General features: G+C 39.9%; 3 protein-coding genes across 5 annotated transcripts; 2 read left to right on the top strand and 1 right to left on the bottom strand.

Annotated features, from left to right (window-relative positions):
• Positions 1-2,042: 2,042 nt before the first annotated feature.
• On the bottom strand, positions 2,043-3,014 carry setd9 (SET domain containing 9). Its single transcript, XM_034614784.1, has one exon. It carries the CDS (start codon positions 2,961-2,963, stop codon positions 2,106-2,108), a length of 858 nt encoding a protein of 285 aa, XP_034470675.1. The 5' UTR covers positions 2,964-3,014; the 3' UTR covers positions 2,043-2,105.
• Positions 3,015-3,227: 213 nt separating this feature from the next.
• On the top strand, positions 3,228-7,774 carry dcun1d1 (DCN1, defective in cullin neddylation 1, domain containing 1 (S. cerevisiae)). Its single transcript, XM_034614785.1, has 7 exons — positions 3,228-3,329; positions 3,989-4,202; positions 4,894-5,062; positions 6,443-6,573; positions 6,668-6,750; positions 6,831-6,927; positions 7,190-7,774. Exons 1-7 carry the CDS (start codon positions 3,327-3,329, stop codon positions 7,264-7,266), a joined length of 774 nt encoding a protein of 257 aa, XP_034470676.1. The 5' UTR covers positions 3,228-3,326; the 3' UTR covers positions 7,267-7,774.
• Positions 7,775-7,930: 156 nt separating this feature from the next.
• Positions 7,931-19,791, top strand: ccdc39 (coiled-coil domain containing 39). Of its 3 annotated transcripts, none has more exons than XM_034614767.1 (21): positions 7,931-8,876; positions 9,472-9,591; positions 9,713-9,859; positions 9,948-10,106; positions 10,298-10,390; positions 10,525-10,653; positions 10,799-10,990; positions 11,114-11,217; positions 11,315-11,447; positions 13,588-13,782; positions 13,888-14,052; positions 14,139-14,276; positions 15,009-15,217; positions 15,417-15,540; positions 15,673-15,832; positions 15,922-16,028; positions 17,784-17,924; positions 18,237-18,416; positions 18,563-18,651; positions 18,807-19,067; positions 19,580-19,791. In XM_034614767.1, the coding sequence occupies exons 1-20, from the start codon at positions 8,790-8,792 to the stop codon at positions 18,979-18,981; spliced, it is 2,847 nt and encodes a 948-aa protein (XP_034470658.1). In that variant the 5' UTR covers positions 7,931-8,789; the 3' UTR covers positions 18,982-19,067; positions 19,580-19,791. The 3 variants fall into 3 exon arrangements, with proteins under 3 accessions (XP_034470658.1, XP_034470659.1, XP_034470660.1); XM_034614768.1 differs by having other exon boundaries at positions 19,588-19,791; XM_034614769.1 differs by lacking the exon at positions 19,580-19,791 and adding an exon at positions 19,490-19,525.
• The last annotated feature ends 274 nt before the right edge of the window (positions 19,792-20,065 follow it).

Consider the following 20,065-nt stretch of genomic DNA (forward strand, 5'->3'; position numbering starts at 1 on the left):
ACAGAATACACTGAAGAAACCTGCTAACCGGTCTTAACAATCAAGTTTTTTTATTTTAAACATGATGTAAGAAATAATATCCGGGTAAGGCTCCCACTTTGGTCACTCTAAACCTAATATAGAAAATCCAGCATCTAATTTTTCACATGGTTCTGCATTACACTGTTACACCAAACATGATGTTTTGTGTCTGTCAGAGTCTTCCCGTGTTTCTCAGTGACGTTAAAGAGTGCAATTAATTTCACTGTGACCAAATAATGTGTAACAAAGTACATTTTTCATGTATCTGTACTTATTGTAGATTCAATATGGGGTACATTTACTCCACTACATATGTCAACAAATATTTATAAATAACAATGACTATATGTTTATATTACACTATACTTTCACAGTGCATAGTGTTATACGTTCTGATTGTTTTTATATTTTTAAAAGCAATCATTACAAAGAGGGGAATTGTTCCACTGATCCAATCAGAGCATGCAGGCAACATTAAACTCTGCCTCCTCCAATGAGAGCAGAGTACATCTACAGCATAAGCATCACTGGTGAAGAAACACCTCAAATGTTTTCATTCATTTATTCATTCATTCATCCAGCCATAAAGATATAGTAGATTGTTGCACTAGGGAACAGGCTACACTCGTCAAGTACTTTTACCTTTAATACTTAAATTATATTTAAAAGCAAGTACTTACTTACTTGATCAAGTAGAAACTTTCAATGCCACTTTTACTTTTACTTGAGTAAACATTCGTCACTTTATTTGTACTTTCACTTAACTCAAATAATTGAGTACTTCCTCTACCACTACCACTTTCTTTCTTTCTGTTTTCCAGGTTCCAATCATCTGAGTCACCTTTGCCATCAATTGGTCGTGGCTCCAAGTAAAAGAGTTGACTTCTTTCGAGTCCATTTAACTGTGGCTGTGTTTAAGGAATGTCCCCTTACTGTTGCAGTTGTGAATGAACTTCACTTTGATCCCTAATGGACAAATAATGTGCATGAATCTTCGTGCAGTGATTATAGCTTTTAAACCTCCTAAAATTGGGCTTGTAACTGAGCTCTTGGTCCCTCCCCCTAAGCAAAGCTCAGTTTATGATCACTTCACTGCTGCTTTTCCAAGTTTCCATTACTGTGGTGGATCTCAGCACTGCTATTTAAGAAGGGGGTGCAATTTTGAGGTACTTAGTTACCAGTTTCTTTAAAACTTCAAACGTCAAAAGTCGTCAACTGAAACACAGGAGCACTTTGATACACTGTTAACAAACTATACCCATCTCAAACTCTAACATATTGTCTCCAGAAATACAGCAGCAATCACAATCCAGTAACATTAAGATTTTGGTTAGTACAGACTTAACCCTCTGAATAATGGCTATTTTTATTTCTGGATATTTAGGTGTATTTTTGCCCATTTATAATTTTGCTCATGTAATATTTTGAATGCAGATCCTTAATGGAATGGATTTAAATCAAAGTATTTATGTATTTTTTCAGTATAACATATAAATAACTCTTTCCTGCCTGTGTTTAGGTCTGGAACATGCTGATCCTATTTCCCGGCCCACTTGATCAATCGATCAAATTTTATCGAGCCAATATTCACAAATCAGTTTTTATTTCATGGGGCTTTTTTATTTCAGGTGTGGTATCCTCTGTTGTTACCCATTGCCAAGGGTGGGGGAAAACTCCTCCAAGCACCCCCTCTAACAGGGGGAAAAAACACAGAGACCTTAGAAAGAGTTGCAAGTCGCCCCAGGACGGACAGAAGTGGAATGTATTCCAGGTGTAACAGTGCACATCCACAAAATAAAGTTGGATCCCTTCTTTATATTCCTACATTACATTTCAAAACTTAATTAATCTGACCCTTTACATTGAATTTATGTAAAAAGTTACATGGAAGTTTATTATATAATACAAACAACATTTTTTTGGAGTGTGAGACGTATTTCATCTATATTCCGTAATGAGTATTTAAGAGTGTACAAAGAGTGTTGCTGAAAATGAAATAGAAATAATGATATCAATGTCGATTGATTTTCAAAAATATAATTTATCTTCAGTTCTGACAGTAGCAGGCGGAGTATGTTTAAGTTCTAATGCACAATCGTGAAGTAGTTGGAGAAGAGTTCCTCCCCTGCTGCAATGTCTCTGAGTGACACAAGGACAACACAGCGCAGGGGCCTCCGTGTGTCCTGGCTGTAGTTGACATTGGGGAGGTATTGGTAGAGCTCAATGGGAAACTTGTCTGGCACATCATACTCCTGGTAGCACACGTTGGCAGGACGCTCGTTGGAGCAGTTGTTCACATACTGACCCACAGCCAGTGGGTTGTGTGGAGTGGCTGTCAGCCAGCTGGTGTCACTCATCATGAAGGGCCCCAGTCTGTCCCTGCCGCTGCAGGACCTGAACACCATTCTGGAGATTCCTTTGTCGTTTCCATCAACCAAGACCCCGTCGATGCACCTGAACACAAAGGGGTTACAGATGGACTGGAGGAGGATAGGCTCATAGGCCTGATACACTGTACCAGGGTACATGGCCACTGTGGCTCCTCCTGGCACAAACCCTTTGGTGACAAACACTCCAGTTCCTGCAGAGGGTAGAGTGCTGGGCTGGCGATCAATGCAGAATCCTAGACACCGTAACATGGCATCATGTCCACACACGGGGTTCTCTGCATGCTGCTCTTCTTCGCCACATGGCACCTCTCTGGTAAAGGGAGCTGCTCGCAGTTCCCTGTGATCGGCCCCATGGCTCCTGATCAGGGCTGAGAAGAGCTTCACCAGGCTCCGCGACACCTCCTCATCCGGCACCACCTTGTCCCTGCAGCGCTCCGTCACTTTCCGCAGAGTTTTCTCATTTTTAGACAGGTTGAGAACAACCCAGGGCACAAACCTGTGTCTGTACGACCTCCATATGTCCCGAAGTCTCTGTAAAGCAGGTTTAAACATCCAGAGACTTCTGACAGCTCCGGAACAGCCGAGCTAGCTTAGTTGCACCACTTCCGCAACCACTTCCGGCAAGATGCTTCAAAATAGAATAAATCACGTGGTAATATTTCAAATTTCACCAACCAACTTTATGAAAGTCAATAAGGCGTTGCACTAATAAACAATGCTATATTATTTAATCAATATAAAGCGAACAAATTATAATTTTAAGGCATGGCATCACCCAGGAGTTCTTCATTTGGCGCTTTTATTTTGAAAAAGAGAAGCCCCAACCGGAAAAAAGAAATCTTTTTGCATGACTACTATAACTTTACAGTCATTAGCCAGCTGGATGGGAGGAGAGGGAGTCGGGCGAAGACAAACATGGTGAGAAATGAGCCATTATTTTACCCTGATGCCAGGTTTCTAGTGTTATTACCCCTCACACACATTAACTGGCACTTTCTGGAGACCGACACAGACCAGAAGCCGCGCCAATCTACCATTTATTTCCTTTTGCACAATGAAAACAAACCTCCCTTCGTTAGCATTAGCCTACTAGCTCACGGTGAGACTAGCCCAGTTAGCCAGCTAAGCTTGCTAGCATTTAAGCCATCGGACAAATAACACCACACACTCTGCATCAACGTTAGTTGTGAGTTGTTGTCCACCGGGTTTAAGACCAGATTGTTGGTTTGGTGTTGTTTAAATCTGAAAACAAGCTCGTGGACACATTTAAAACCGGTCCCGGCTGTCAGGGTCGCATGTTATTACAGAATGTCTTACTGCTGCCACCACTGGTTTGATGTTTATGTGCCAGAAACAGACCAAACTTCGTGGTTAATTAGTGACATTTTGGATTGATAAGCATCCTGCAGCCACATGCAGCTTGTTGTTGAAATATCTAGCCTTTTACAAATCATAAATAAATATGCCCATTCCTCTATAGAAACGTTATTATCTATGTGACTCAGCTGTTCTTCACAGTAGTCTGATCATTGCTTTTTTTTGAGTTTAGTGTATGTTGTGTCTTTGTCTTTGTGCAGAACAAGCTGAAGTCCTCACAGAAGGATAAAGTTCGCCAGTTCATGATATTCACACAATCCAATGAGAAGACCGCGCTGACCTGTTTGTCACAGAATGACTGGAAACTAGACGTTGCCACGGACAAGTTCTTCCAAAGTCCAGAGCTCTATGTTCCAAATCTAAAGGCAGCTTTAGACAAGAAGAGGCTCGATCAGCTGTACAACAGATACAGAGGTATGGAAAGACTTGTACCTGGCCCTGGCATCAACATCCGCACTGACACATCCAATCACAAGGGGACAGTGTCAAGTTAGTCTGTTCACACCTGAAACTAAAATGATTCCACTTCCTCACTCAATATGCAAATAATCATGACCTGTGTTTGTGTGTGTAAAGATCAAATGATGTTGCTGTGACCCAGTCTAGGTTTACAGATGTGTTTGATGACAATGTTTGTATGTGAGAGAGACAGAGAGAGAGAGAGAGAGCAGGGACTGAATGAATAAATGAGTGTAGCTATGAAGAACGATTTTAAGAATTTAAGTAAAGTATCAGTCATTATGTGGTGGTCACTGTTGAAATTGTGATAGTGCAACAAAAATGTTTACAGTGAGCAGCATAAAATTACATTCAAACTGTAGCGTGTCAGACGACATCATGTGGCCCAGGACGGATTTGCCAAAAGAATGTGGCCACATGCGTACCAGACCACCTCTGAATGTGATCTGAGTGATTGGATCTCAGGGTGCATTCGGGTGCGCTCACACCTGTACTTGGTGCTGGCCACTGGAGATCTGATCACTCAAGCTGGTATGAATGGGGTCGATGTATAAGAATACGTTTTTATAGAAAGTAGATTAATAAACATGCATTTACTATGGACTTAATTAATAATCCAATCCCTCTCTCCACACGTCACCCTTAGATCCTCATGATGACAACAAGATCGGCATCGACGGGATCCAGCAGTTCTGTGACGACCTGGGTTTGGATCCGGCCAGTATAAGTGTCCTCCTCATCGCTTGGAAGTTCAGGGCAGCAACACAGTGCGAGTTCTCGAAACTGGAGTTCATGGATGGCATGGCCGAACAGGGGTGAGAAAACATTTTTGCAAACATGACTCTCTTCTGAAATGGCTCCTCCGTTCTTTGTGAGATGGACTTTAACACGATTATCTCTGAGACCAGAAGCACCCTAACCCTACTATATTTCAAACACTGACTTTATTGTAGTAGGATTTTTGTCGAAAATATGTCTGTGTCACGAACAGAATGTTGACATGATTCTAAAATGTTTCACTTTTTTGATACACGTTCTCCCTAAATATCTTGATTGCGATACTGAAAAGATGCGATGGCAAAAACCTAAACCATCAGGAAAAGTTATGAGATGACAGATGACAGAACACGGAAGAGAGAGACTCTGTTCTCATTGTCATTTTTAAAATCTAATTTGATTAAGTAGTAGCCTAGAAAATACCCCAGTAGAGCTCAGACCTCAGTCAGGAATGTGTAGTAAATCATTTGTCTTCGGTCTAGTTCCTGTGCTGCTGAAGTGTGCACACTAATAATCTGGGCTTTGACCTTAAGCACCATGAATTGCTGGACTTGAAATTAATGTCATTTGTGTTTATTATTTTCATGCCAACTAAAAGTTTGGTTTGTGCTGTTAAGTGTTTGCTTGTTTTGTTTTTTTCTCTAAGTGTGCATGTTTTGACAGTAACTTTGTGCATTTATAACATGAATAATTCGATTATTATAAATGATTAGATCAAGGCCACAATGTTATTAATTAGCTAAAAAGATAGTTTGCTCATCACAAAATGAATCACACTTTGCCAAGTTGGATGTGTTGGGTTACTGGGTCTGCGTAGGTTTCAAACATCTTTTTCAGACGGGCTTTGTCTGTCAAATCAGGGGGTTGACGAAGCCATCCACCGGTCGAGCGCTTGCCAGGTTCATTCTTGTCAGTTGCTGGTCTTTTAACTGGTCATAACTGGGGTCCAGCTGGGATCACTTCAATCCCTTATTGCCCTGGCCTTCGGTGTCGACTTGATATTTTAACACACATGAAAATCGTAGTTACTGGATGTAACTCCACTTCTATGAGTTCACGTGTAGCTCTCTAACTGCAGACCAGGCTGGCCTCCTTTTGGGTACACGTGGCTGCGTTCCGAAGGGAGACGAGCAGCAAAAGCACTGGGGTTCTGTGCGATCGCTCCCAGCCGATAGGTCATTCAGTGCAAAGATCTGTCTCAGGGTGTTGAAGGCAAGACTGGGAAGGGTTAACCAGTTGCAAAGCCGGTTAGAGGGTTGCACCATTACTCATAGAACCAATGATACGCCCAGTAACTGCTATTTGTGTACAGAAAAAAACGTAATTAAATACCTTACATTAAAATGAAGATTTGTGTAATGCTCTGAAATGTTTCTCTTTGTCTAGTGAAACTAACACTTTGCTTTCTGTTTCTTCAGGTGTGACACTATAGAGAAGTTAAAAGCTCAGCTGCCAAAGATGGAGCAGGAGTTAAAAGACCATGGGAAGTTCAAGGATTTTTACCAGTTTACATTTAATTTTGCAAAAAATCCTGGCCAGAAAGGTTTGGGTAAGAGTCTCTTGATGTTCGACATATATGCTGTTTTTATTTTTTTATTTTTTATTTTTTTATCTTTATTGACCTACTTCTGGTTTTCTTACAGATTTAGAGATGGCAATTGCATATTGGAATTTAGTACTGGCTGGAAGATTCAAGTTCCTGGACTTGTGGAACACATTTTTAGTTGTAAGTTCATAATCGCAGATGTAAGTCATTCACTTTATTTCGCCTTGTGTTGCTTCAACTTTACTCTACACCTTTTGCAGGAGCACCACAAAAGATCAATTCCCAAGGACACTTGGAACCTCTTACTAGACTTCAGCACAATGATCACAGATGACATGTCGAATTATGACGAGGAAGGTTTGTACAGTGCTCGTAATCAGCTGTGTGAAAACATCTTCGAGCCACAATCGTTCTCTCACAACCTTAAGGGATAGTTTACACCACAGACTGCATATAAAGATAGATGATGCGTCTTCTCTTCCTCTCACTATCCAGAAAGGAAACTAAAATATCCTAGATACGAATGCAGACTATGAATGAATGAATTCTCATTGTTGCTCTTAATATTGTCTCATGATTCAGTTGGTTAAATTTGTTTGTGTGTTTATTTGTTCACTAGGAGCGTGGCCTGTCCTTATCGATGACTTTGTGGAGTTTGCACGGCCGCATATTGGGACCAAAAGTACGGCAGTTTAATCGCCGAAGGAACGTCCATGTGAGGTTTCTACAAAAACAGCGAGCGCAGTGAACGGAGCACCACGGGACCACACTGAGCTGAGAACTATGTTGCCTTTTCAACCCTCAGGACTGAAATATTTTACACAGCAGAGACTTTATATATGTGTGTGTGTATGTACATATATAAAAAGGCATATCTCTTTGTTGTTCCAAGTATTGGGCTTTTTTGTGTGTGCTCGAGCCAACTACAGAGGAGTCACCACCTTCGCCCACGTGGTTGGACTCCACTGAAAAGCAGGTAGATAGACACACTTTTGAATTGCAACGTTAATACGAGGGTTCGTGAGGGGATATCAGTCTTTAAATATTGAATTTTAACACTCTTGTGTGCATTCATGATTTTTGCTTTTGTTTTATAATACATTTGTGTGACAAGTCAGTATAAAACATTGATTGTAATTTTTTAAGCATAATGCTGTTTGTTTAAACACAAATGTATAAATATAAAATAAATGTTTCAATTTGGTATCTTTAAAGTGGCCGGTCATTCTCAGTAGCCTGGATAAGGACAGCTGTAGGTTGTCATGATTTAGGGCCCACAGACGTTCTTTGACAAATCTGAAGAATGAGTCATGTCAGTGAAATACAAATGCTGTTTAGCTCCTTGTTTAGTGGACTGTCAAGGTTTATGAGCAGCAGGTCATTTAAAGTTGACTGTAACAGTTTTCTTTCAAGAAACAGAAAAAGTAATTTATGGGACTGGATAATAATAACATACAATAATAATAATATCTTTATTTAAAGAGCATTTTGTCAAATCCAGATTGATTTATTTCAGGGTTATCCAAAACATTTTAACAAAACAAAACATTCATGAACGAAAAAGGTGCATAAAGAAGAAAAATCTTATATTACCTGCCCCCTTTCATAATATAACACAACATAAATACAGATAGCCATTCCTTTTTTGATTTCCCTTTCACAAATCAACTTCATTAATCAATACCATCATCCTAACAAATACTACTTGATAAGTTCATATCCCTAACGATCATAATAATGGTAATAAAACTTTTCATTATTATTTTTACTATTTTTGTTGATCATTCTGAAATATATTATTATAATCCTGTTTTGAGTGCTATAGACTTTAAGCAAAGATGTCTTTGGTTGTATTAAATTGATCAATTCACATATTATCCTAGATTATAATTTGCCTTCAGACAGACACAGTGTGTATAAATTGAGATGTGACCTCTGTATTACTTTCTATGCAGACACTCCTGTTTAAATGTTTTAATGTCCAACTGGTGTATAAACTGAGGTGTAGAAATGATGACTGCAGTACCACGGACGGACAGTGTGAGGCGCTGGTGTCGCGCTGCTTCCCAGTGGCCACACAGTTGAGGGGCTCGTGCCGTTGCTACGGGCGACAGACAACAGACATCAAACAACAGCAGCAGCAGCAGATCTTCCTGTGAATCCTCTGCCTGTTATTGGTTCTGTTATTGGTTCTGTTGTAGCAGAAGACGCGGAGCATCATGAACTCCGTTTTATCGGACGTGAGCTGGGACGAGCGCTTCGCTTTCCCTGAAGTTAACGCTGAGAACCAGGCTGTGACAGCGGAGGTGAGTGACAGGGTTAGCATCAGGTTAGCATGTAGCTCACTGAGCATCATGACAACACGGGTCAAACAACTGATGAACATTAGACATTTAAATACAGAGTCTCCTAACTATACTATCTCAAAAATGACTCAATGCATTTAATGAAACTAGACGATACTACTACTACTACTAACACCACTACTACTACTGCTATTACTACTATTACTGCTACTAATACCACTACTACTACTGCTACTATTACTACTATTACTGCTACTAATACCACTACTACTGCTACTATTACTACTATTACTGCTACTACTACTACCATTACTATTAGTTAATTTCCCTACGTGGATCAATAAAGTTATCTATCCATCCATCCATCCTATCTACTACTAATAATAAACTTATATATATAGCACAGTTCATACAAGAAATGCAGCTCAAAGTGCTTTACATACAATATAAATGAAAATAAAAACTGATTTTAAGAAACAATTGGAAAGAAAAGGGCAAAACGTAAAGTAAGAAAACAATAAAAAAAGAGCACACAGACGATATTTATAATACGTATATTTGCTTGTAATCTTATGACGTTTTCTCACGACAACAGATTCGGAAAAAAGAAGCAAAGCTGGTGCAGCTGGAAAACAAACTCGAGAGCAACAAGGATCAAAAGCAGTTAATGACCGAGTTCCTCAAAAATGGTCAACAAGAGCTGGAGAACACTGTCGTAAGTTTATCAGAAAACAATACATATATATGTATTACGTGTCAGGTGTTCATCTCATGATTGGGTTAAAGTAACAGGACCACTGTATGTTGCTTTGTTCTCTTGTTTGTTATGCACCCAGGCTTTATGTAAGGCCAAGGAAAGAGAAGAAGCGTTGGAGAAACACCTCACAGCCCTCGCAGAGAGGGAGACAGGTCGCCTGGAGCAGGATACGACAAAGATGGAGAATGAGCGTCGATCTTTAGCAGAGAGGAGAAACATGCTGGAGGTCTGTACCATTCACAATATAAGAAACACTTTTAGCTGATGGTTCCATCCCATCCTCACAATGTACTGACCTCTGTCCATATCCTCAGAATCACATCTTCAAGACCAAACAGAAGCTGGAGGAGTTTAGGAACCAGATGAACTGGGACCAGCAGACCATGGATGCCTTTTTGGAGGAGTCAGCACGTCAAGATGAGGACACAATGGCCATCATGAAGTACGCCCAGCAAGATGAGCAGAAGATCAAGGTGAAGTAAAAAGACCTCAAAGTATCTACAAGCTGTTCATTCTGGTTTCAGGAGAAGCTGCACTAATCAGCCACAACATTAACACCAGTAACCTGTTTTAATGTGGTTGCTGATGGGCTGTTGTAGCTAAACAGCCCTTTACAAGTCTTACTCCTCCTGAGCTAACAGCTGTGTTGCCTCCCCTGTTGCAGTCACTCACTCTGGCTATAGAGAAGAAGACACTGGAAGCCAGTGAAAAGCGAAAAGCAGTTGACAAGGAGTTGACTGAGACTATATCTGCACAGGTACAAGAAAAATACCTTAGACAATGATATCCTGTAAGAGTTGGTGGCCTGGACTCAGGGGATGGGGTGGGTGGGGTGTTTCTGTGAATCCTTTTGATTATTCCTATAAAAAAATTCATCTGCTCTTCTAACAGCTTGCTTTGGATAAGATGACAGATAATTTGCAGCAGACTCACCTGGAGACACAGCAGCTGATCCACCAGTGGGAAAACACCGTCAAGCAGATGAATCAACGTGATGCTGAGATGCAGCAGTGTGCACTGGTAAGGTCTTTTACCTGATAAAAGACAAACCAATGTATATTAACCTCTGAACAGTAGAAGCCATCAGAATGTGAATGCTCACTGAACAGTACACTTGACTAACACCCTGTGTTTGAACTCCGATTTTGTTTCTTCCTCCGTTCAGCAACTTGCCGAAGCTAACCAGACTATCAGGGAAAGGAATGCCACCAGTAAAGAGAGGAAGCACTTGCTGGATGATCAGAGGAACAACAACAAGGAAACTGAGAGGAAGATGTCTGGAGCCCAGCGGCAGGCTGTGAAGCTGCGGCAGGATTTGAAGGAGCAGGAGAATAACTGCAGTACGCTGCAGGATGAGGTCAGCTACTCAAAGAAATTCAGCCAAAGACGAAGAATACATGCTCAAGGAATGTTACAGCTAATCTAATCCGTATTCTAACTTTATGTTGTTGAGACTGATTCTAATGCTTGCTAATTGCAGCTGGATAGTTGCAAGGGCGCACGAGACAAAGCAACGTCCAGTGTGAAGTCTGTGACAACCAACATATCCAGAATGAAGAAAGACATCCAGGATAATGACGAGAAGTGAGTGATAAAGTATATTACAGCATGTCTCTGGCGATATATAATCACTGTAGTACTTCATAAACAAGCTCTGTTTGCATATATGTGTGTGTTGTAGACTCAAGGAGGCCAGGGCGTATAACACTGCGCTGGAGGAGAAGCTTAAAGAAGTTACTCAGACTGCCCTGAGTGAGGAGGAGAGAGCTGCTCAGATGGACCAGTTTGTCAGGGATGAGGACGAGGACATCAAGGTGAGCAGCCTGACACAACCGCGAACTGATAAACTGCTGTGGTGTCAGGCTGGAGAGAGTGGTTATTTACGTTACAACATCTTTGTCAGTTTTTCATTTGAGGACTTTCACATCTTAAGACACTGTTTGATTATTATTTTTGCTGGTAGCTTTGGGACACAATCAAAAATAACAACTATTGTATGTTAGTGTTGAGTTTAAATAAATTTCAAACTGCTCTGGGCGACATGGGATTGTCCTTCATATAAAACAACTACTGTAAATCCTGTCTCCACATCGTCTCACTTGTTGGGGTGGGATATGTATTTTTTTGTCATGGCCCTTCTTCCCGATTCACTCTTCTCCGGAATTAAAAAGTTTACCATTAGTGGCTGCATAGTTCAATTTAAATACACATCAACTTTAAAGTGAGATTATTCATATGGAACAGAAGTAATATAGAGGTGTGGTGCAAGAGATGAAATAGATTCAAACCGACAATTTCTTTAAACTCAAAGCAGCACTGGTGCAAAATGTAAATTTTTGACTATAAAAGTCGTATTACGTACGTAATAGGTCTTAATTATATTTAGGTGGGCCTTGATTGGTTAATGTTCATTCAACATTACTTGTGTTTTAAAATGAGTAGGACAACATGGAACTGATAACTACAAACATCCCAGTCAGAATTTATCACTCAGCTTGGTTGAGGGAAAGAGATACCCACAGTCCCTTTCTGTCGTTTGCAAGATAATGTGACGTTCCGAGGGTCATTCAAGGGGCATGTTCCCCTCACTTTTCAAAATGTTATTGTTTTTTTACTGTCAAACCTCCATAAGCCATGTGAGAGAAGCTCTGATTTGATAAAGAATGTGAATACATGTCTCCAGCAGTCTGGACTTTCAATTTAATCTCTATTATAATCTCTATCATAATATACATTTAATATGCTCCCACAAACAACTGAAAATATTACAAATATTAGACAATACAATTAGTGTTATTCTGTTTTAAAATGCAAATATGTGCTATAAACTAAGTCTGAAATTAGTTGTGAACTTTAACTTTTTGTTGAAATCACAGGAAAAGCAGGATAGATAATCTCATACCTCCACCTTTGTTTGTTTGTTGGTTAGCATGGAAAACACAAAAGCTACTTAACCGATTTCCATGAAATTGTGTTTCAAGGAAGAACCCATTCAATTTGGGGGTTGATCAGGACCAGGGGGTAGTTCCAGGATATTTGTTTCCCCCTTTCTTTAACATTGTGAGATAAGGTGTTTGTTTTTTTGACATTTTTATGGGACTCATATGCAGTGCATTTGTGCAGTTTGGATTAGATTCAAACAAAATCTGGTTACAGTGAATTTACAGTAAATGTGGTTTCATTCGGTGACTGTTGGGCTGTGGTGGATCTTTGATTTCTCAGAGAATGATTGATGGATCTTGATTAAAAAAAACAGACATGCTCAGGCATGTTTATGGGACTCATATTTATCCCTTTGTGCAATTTGGATTAGATTCAAATAAAATCTGGTTACAGTGAATTTACAGTAAATGTGGTTTCATTCGGTGACAATTGGGCTGTGGTGGATCTTTGATTTCTCAGAGAATGATTGATGGATCTTGATTAAAAAAAACAGACATGCTCAGGCATGTTTATGGGACTCATATTTATCCCTTTGTGCAATTTGGATTAGATTCAAATAAAATCTGGTTACAGTGAATTTACAGTAAATGTGGTTTCATTCGGTGACAATTGGGCTGTGGTGGATCTTTGATTTCTCAGAGAATGATTGATGGATCTTGATTAAAAAAAACAGACATGCTCAGGCATGTTTATGGGACTCATATTTACCCCTTTGTGCAATTTGGATTAGATTCAAATAAAATCTGGTTACAGTGAATTTACAGTAAATGTGGTTTCATTAGGTGACTGTTGGGCTGTGGTGGAGGTATGCACTGTACTGAGTGCTATCATGCTATGTTTCTATGAATTAATATAAATGCAGGGTAAAACGCCCCCTACCACCCTCACAGTATACTAATAAAATTGTTGTGTTTCATGAATCACTGTTAGAATCTATAAAGTGCTCAAAATATCATAGCTTTGTACTGTATTACTACTTTGTAACCCTGTGTTTCCTGTGCTTTCCTTTAGGAGCTGGATGTGCAGCTGCGTGACTGCAGACATGAGCTGTTCCGTCGTAAAGAGCATTTGCAGGCTCTAAAGACAAAGGGGAAGGATTCTGTCGCCTATGTTTCCAGGAGCAAATCCACCATCACCGGCCTGGACAGCCAGCTGAGAAAACAGGAGAAAGACTTATTAAGACAGCAGATGATCATTAATGAGCAGGCAAGTTTACACCAAAAAATAAAACCTGTTTTATCCAGTCTTGTGCGAGACTCTGCAACATCAACAAATAGCTTCTTATTTTCCTCTCACTTTCCTGCATCATAGGACTCCAAGGTCATCAACCTGGATAGAAAACTGGCACGGCTGCAAGGAGACGTTCAGCTAGATGAAAAACAAGCGCTAGACATGAATATCGCTGAGCTGACCAAAGCCCTGGAAGAGAAGAAGAAGTCAGCCAACATGCTAACCAACATTCTCAAGGAGTCTGAGGTCAGTCCCACTGCTCGTTCTCTCTCTATTCTTCTAAATGAAATAATGATATCTCATATACCTCTCTCTGGCTCTCTCTCTGACAGGAAGATATACGCTTATTGAAGAAAGAAATGGGAAAGTCCGAAGCTCAAAAGAGAGATGTGACCGAGAAGGTAGAGGAGCTCATGCTGCTCCGTATTACCAGTGAGAAGGAGCTGAAGACACTCCGGCTCAGGAAACAGGTAACGCACTGATGACACAGCAGTTGTCATGAATTCACCTGAGTTGTTGACATTTAGTTACCACCTCAGGACGTCCTGTATTCAAACTGTGTTTAGGAAATCAGACTTAAATACTTTGATCGGAGGTTCTGTCACTTTGGAAGAACGTTCCCCATTTTTGCTTAATTCGATTTGATTGACAGGAATTCAATTAAAGATTATTTTGATTTTTAAAAGTGTCATTATCATTGTATATTGAATAGCTTTTCATATTTAGACTGTTGGCCAGACAAAAGGAGGTATTTTAACATCCTATGATTATCTTCTTCATTAATTAATCTTTTGATAAATCAACTGATTATTTACTTATTACTTATTTTTTGATTGTTGTTATGATTGTCAGTTGATAAATTTGATTAATCTACTATTCGTTTCATTATTAGGGATACAAATACACATTTTTTTCATTAATAATAAAAAACAGACAATTTGATAATGACAATAATCATTATTTGCATCTTTAATTCTAATTTTAGTTCATAAAAACGTAGCAGTAATTGGTCTGTGGTCATACATTCACAAGTTGCTTAATGTGACAATGTGAACGATATTTGTTAGAAATAATGTTTAAACGATTAAACAACCGTCAGTGTTTGATACATTTTATGCTAAAACACAACCGGTTTTATATAATGTAACTCAGAGAATGTATGCTAAATGATACTTTGTTTTTGATCTCATGTTCCTCTGCAGGACGACTTGGTGGAGCTTAACATCTTGAAGGTAGAGGTCAAGCGCATTAGAGATCTGCTGTACAACAAGACGGACACTGTGCTGTCGTTGGAGAGGAGGAAGCTGGGTCTGCAGAAAGCCTTAAAGGAGAGGGAGGCTGAGATCAAGGTCTACAGAGAGATGCTCGGCCAGAAGCTCAAGATCAGTGAGCAGGAGAGACAGAGACTGAGGTGAGAACAACAGCAATTATCTCAAATCTCATATACTAACTAAGTCCAATAGTCTGAGACCACTGCCCCATCCAGGTGAATGTGAAGTGGTCTTAGACCTCTGGAGCCTCGTGTACAAATGTATCACCTGGTTTTTAAGTAACTTCTCCATTCGTAAAATGTTTTACAAAGAAAATCACTGTGACTGATTCTGTTTCAGTGCTGAGCTGAATGAGAAACTGTCCAAGATTGTCATGATAAAGAGCCGTTTTGAAGTTGTGACCCTTTCGATGGCAGCTCCTGAGGGGGAAGAGGAGAAGTCACAGGCCTACTATATCACAAAGGTCTAAGGTCTACACAGACACACACACACACCATCGTGTCACATGCAGAGTCGGCTGAAGCTAACCATGATCAGATTGTCCCTCAGTGCCCACCAGCTCTCTGAGTGACTGCGGTTTTGTGCTTTTCACCAGGCTGCACAAGAGAAAGAGGAGCTCAAGCAAAAGGGAGACGCTCTAGATGCTAAAATACACAAAATGGAGCTGGAGAACAGCGCTCTGGAGAACACCATCCAGCTGTTCAACAACAGTAACTCAATGTTTCGCAAATCTCTCAACAAAGTCAATGAATCAAGTACGTATGACGGGGTTGACAGAACAACTTCAAAGCAACAAATCAAAAACAACACTCACACACAAAGTAATTCCGATTTTTGGTTTCAGGTCCAGAATACCAGGAAAAACTGAAGTTAGAGGAAGAGTTAAGTGCAGCTGAGGATACATTCAAGTTCAAGAAGAGACACGTCCAGGAGCTGCAACAGGACTTACAGGTTAGTCCCGTTTATAGCCGGTGTTGAGCAGATGACATAGAAAGATGTAACAATTATTCCATAACCACTGAATAAATAACTCAACCTGAATCATAACATGTCCCATCACAAGTCTCACAGAAAATGTTTACTGGACTTACATGTACAATACATTCTCAGAAGATTGGCTCACATTTTCAACAATTTTACATCACATTTGTTGTCAATAATTAGCATCTATGTTCTGTGATGGAAATCAAAAAATACAAGAGGATGGAACACCAAATTTGCCTATGTGTATTTAAATTTTTCTTCAAATATCCTGCCTGACCAACATAAATCCTAATGCCTTAGAGAAATTGTCTATGTAGCGCGCTTTTGGAGTCTTGCTTCACACAATCCAAATACTACCCAGTATTATATAATTCCGTGGTTGTGGTCTTAACAAACTCTGAGGTACCTCGTCAGTCCACCTTCCAGGTTTCTTCTAAACCTTGATTAAAGATTTACGGGGCTTTCACCCGCCGAAGGATCCAATCCCCTTGGACCAACTTCTCCTTAACACTATGCATGCCGGTATAAAATACACTTGAACTTTCAGATTCTCACCAGATAGATCGCAGCGCTCAGACGATCCGGGCTCGGGTCTCGGTCCCTGCGTCTCACCCATCCTTTTGGGGAGTTTAAGGTTGGAAACTACTTTCCCAAGAAGGCCACTCAACCGTAGACACCGAGTCCAGATGCCCCCAGTCGTGCAATCCCACTTCTGACACCAAATTGTGATGGAAATCTGAAAAGACAAGACGCTGGAACACCAAATTTGTCTTTGTCTGCAGAAAGGATCAACACAGAGAGTCACAGGGATCTCAGAATGAAGATGCAGAAAAGTCAAATGCAAGGATCTTATATAGGAGAACTAAGGCTGTTTGTCTGAGCCAGTTCAGACTGGTTCTGTAGGCGGAGTTTGAGACATGAATCAAAACACAGAAAAATGATTTACATATGTTTCCTTTGGAGATAAAGCAGACATAAATTCAGTTCTTTGGAGAGTAAATAAGTGATAAAAAGGTCACAAAAGTATTTAGACAGGTTATATATGTATTTAGACAGGTCATAAAAGTATTTAGACAGGTCTGCAAAAACTTACTTTTCAACTACAAAATAGCTTTCAACCACACTTAGTTATTTTTCCACTACAGTTCCTTGTTATTTTTTTTATCAATAGTAAACATTTAAAGATTTGTATGCCACAGTTTATTTTGTGTTTGTGTGCTACACAGCAGGGTTGTAATTTATCGTCAGCCAATTGACGCTTCCACTTTTAAATACCTACATATTTCTTGCATGTTGTGGTGGGTTCTTTTTTTATTCTATGACAGCTTTACAAAAATTGGATTAAAACATTTGGCAATATGGCCAATACACAGCCCTACTATATACACATTAGGTCATTGTAGCATCACAAGCTGTACCCAGGGGTTAGTTAGGTGTCCAAGGCCGTTTATTTCCAGCAAAAGTCCAAATATTGTTTCCTCTGGAGAATCACAATGGTTTTCTTCCCGATGCATAAAGTGGTTGATTACAGGGAGTTTTCAGTTGTTTTGCTTGAGCGCATGTCCATGATATATTGTTAATATTCCTATATATTTGATATGGCTTCATGCTTCATTGTTTCTTAAAAACTATTCTAGTCCTTTGCAGTTTTTCAATGTTTTTCTCGATGGCTGCTATTGTGTGGTGAAGTGTGTTTTTTTGTTTACCACCCTCTGTTTCCAGGACATGAACAATACCTTTGAGAGTCTGCTGCAAGAAGAGCAGGTTGAGAAAGATAAGATAGAGTACAGACAATCACTCATCAGCAAACTGATCAAAGAAATCACCTCCCAGCAAGAGAAGATTGACAGGGCAACCAAACAGGTTTGATGTCCACCTCTAATTGTTTGGCTAACCACACTTTATATGTTTTAATATTATGAAATATCTATATATTAATAATATCTCAACACTAATATTTTATTTTTATTTTCAGTTAATAAGTCAGACTAACGCAATTGAACATTTTTAATCTGAAACAAATTGTTTGTGTTTTTCTCTAGTTTGGCTCAACCTAGTATAAATAGGGTAGATTATGCTCTGGTAATGGTTAGTAAATAAAGGAGGAATGCTGTGTGTGTGTGTATGTAACCTTTAATCATAATTTAATTTTGTACTTTCCTTGTGCTTTACAAGTGCTCCAAGCTGACAAAAGAGATCCGTGCAGCGAATAACACCAAGTCTGAGACTTTAGAGGAAAAAGACATTAAACTGAGGGAACTAGAAGAATTCAACAAGAGCATCGGTAAGATGCTAAATGAGGCCGTGGAGGACAAGCCTGATCTCAGACCAGTGCTGGAGAAATACTTCCTGCAGGTATAAAACGAAGGGCGGTACGGATGATTTATTAGGCATTAAACGTGCTTGGCTTTGCTTTAATGTCAGTAATGGGATTTAACTTGAATTGTGTAGAAATTTTAGTGACAAAATCAGATTTCTTAGGTTTCTGCTTTTTCTTTCAGGCCAATCTGTCTTTTCCAGCTCCTTCCTCCACGCCCACCAGCCATCGCAGCTCCAAGACAAACTCCGCCCGCAGCTCTGCATCCCTCAGGTCAGACTCTCTCCTCAACAGGCTTCACACTTAATAAATCTAGTTTAGTACTATTAAAGGTCTTGTTTTCTTTTTTGCCATACGAAGAATTGAAGATTTCCCAGTTCTACTCCTCTTCTGTATCTTCATGGTGCTGTTCTCTCTCTTTATTGAAGGTCTCCTGCATCTTCAGCCAGCAGCAGCCCCAGGGCCTCTGCACTGCATTCTACCGTGTTGAAGACTGTGGACCTGGGCTTAGACATGACTGTGACCTCCCCTCCTCCCACCACCTCCAGACGTTCCAGCTCTGCAAGTAGCAGCACCAGCAGCAGGAAGTTGAAGAACTCCTAGTTGCATAGAATATCTGTGTCACATCACTCAATGGACACAGACTGGGAAATGTTTTTTTTGACTTTTTTAGTTGAAGCAGTAAGGAGGAAATTAAATAGACAGAATGGCCCTTTACACCTGAACAGGAAAAGAAGGCAGGGAAACGGAGATGATAAGTTGGACACACCTGTGAGCCAAAAGGAGGGCAATCAAACAAAGGCAGCATTGAAGAGAACCGAGGAAGGATATCATTGTACAGATAAACCAGTTTCTGGAAATATGTGCTAAAAGAGGAAGAAAAGTGTCTGTCTAACCTGCTCTGATTAGGCTGTGGTCTTCTCTGTCCCGGTTGAACCACAAAAACTAAATCTGTCTCCGTAGTGAAACTCTCCTGGCTTCCCCGATTCCCTTTGCCTCTGGTTAATTCACCCCTCATCTTTCACTCTCCCTGGAGATTAAAGGACCCCCCTCCAACATACACATTATCATCGTTTTCCACTCTCATTGGACATTAACTCTCCTCTCCAGCACACACACACACACACACACACACACACACACACACACACACACACACACACACACACACACACACACACACACACACACACACACACACACACACACACACACACACACACACACACACACACACACACATCTCCAATAATCAGACTATGAAGAACTGAACTGAATACAACATACAAACCGTTTTTCCTGAACACACTCCGCACACACCCTATAATCTCATACATCATCTGAACTCAAAAAACACTAATTATCTCATTATTGCATTTGTTTAATCAATGGACATTTAATATTATGATTTGGAAGTGAATTCTATTGATTAATTGATATTTCGGTGTGAGTCTTTGATGTTTGTTTATCAGTCATACTTCTTTGATTTGATTGTTATTTGGATTTGAATAATTAATGGAACACTAATTGATTAACTGAATTGATTGTTTCTGATTTCCTTTCCTCTGATGCCTTTTGTAGCTATGACAACAAGCTATCTGGGCTTAGCTCTCTGACTGGGATATATTCTAATTAATTGACAGGTTAAGAAGCCCTGTCTGGCACCCAAGCCCTTTTTCCTTAAGTA

Source organism: Hippoglossus hippoglossus, chromosome 17 (genome assembly GCF_009819705.1).
Source record: "Hippoglossus hippoglossus isolate fHipHip1 chromosome 17, fHipHip1.pri, whole genome shotgun sequence".
In the NCBI taxonomy this organism is placed as follows: Eukaryota; Metazoa; Chordata; class Actinopteri; order Pleuronectiformes; family Pleuronectidae; genus Hippoglossus; species Hippoglossus hippoglossus.

Bases quoted from the DNA above. Each gene is read 5' to 3' on its own strand.
- dcun1d1 (XM_034614785.1), top strand. The intron at 6,751-6,830 runs GTAAGTTCATAA...CACCTTTTGCAG, and splicing joins TGTGGAACACATTTTTAGTT to GAGCACCACAAAAGATCAAT. The intron at 6,928-7,189 runs GTTTGTACAGTG...TTTGTTCACTAG, and splicing joins GTCGAATTATGACGAGGAAG to GAGCGTGGCCTGTCCTTATC.
- ccdc39 (XM_034614767.1), top strand. From the start codon at position 8,790: ATGAACTCCGTTTTATCGGACGTGAGCTGGGACGAGCGCTTCGCTTTC. The intron at 10,654-10,798 runs GTAAGGTCTTTT...TCCTCCGTTCAG, and splicing joins AGATGCAGCAGTGTGCACTG to CAACTTGCCGAAGCTAACCA. The intron at 18,652-18,806 runs GTCAGACTCTCT...TCTTTATTGAAG, and splicing joins CGCAGCTCTGCATCCCTCAG to GTCTCCTGCATCTTCAGCCA.
- setd9 (XM_034614784.1), bottom strand. From the start codon at position 2,963: ATGTTTAAACCTGCTTTACAGAGACTTCGGGACATATGGAGGTCGTAC.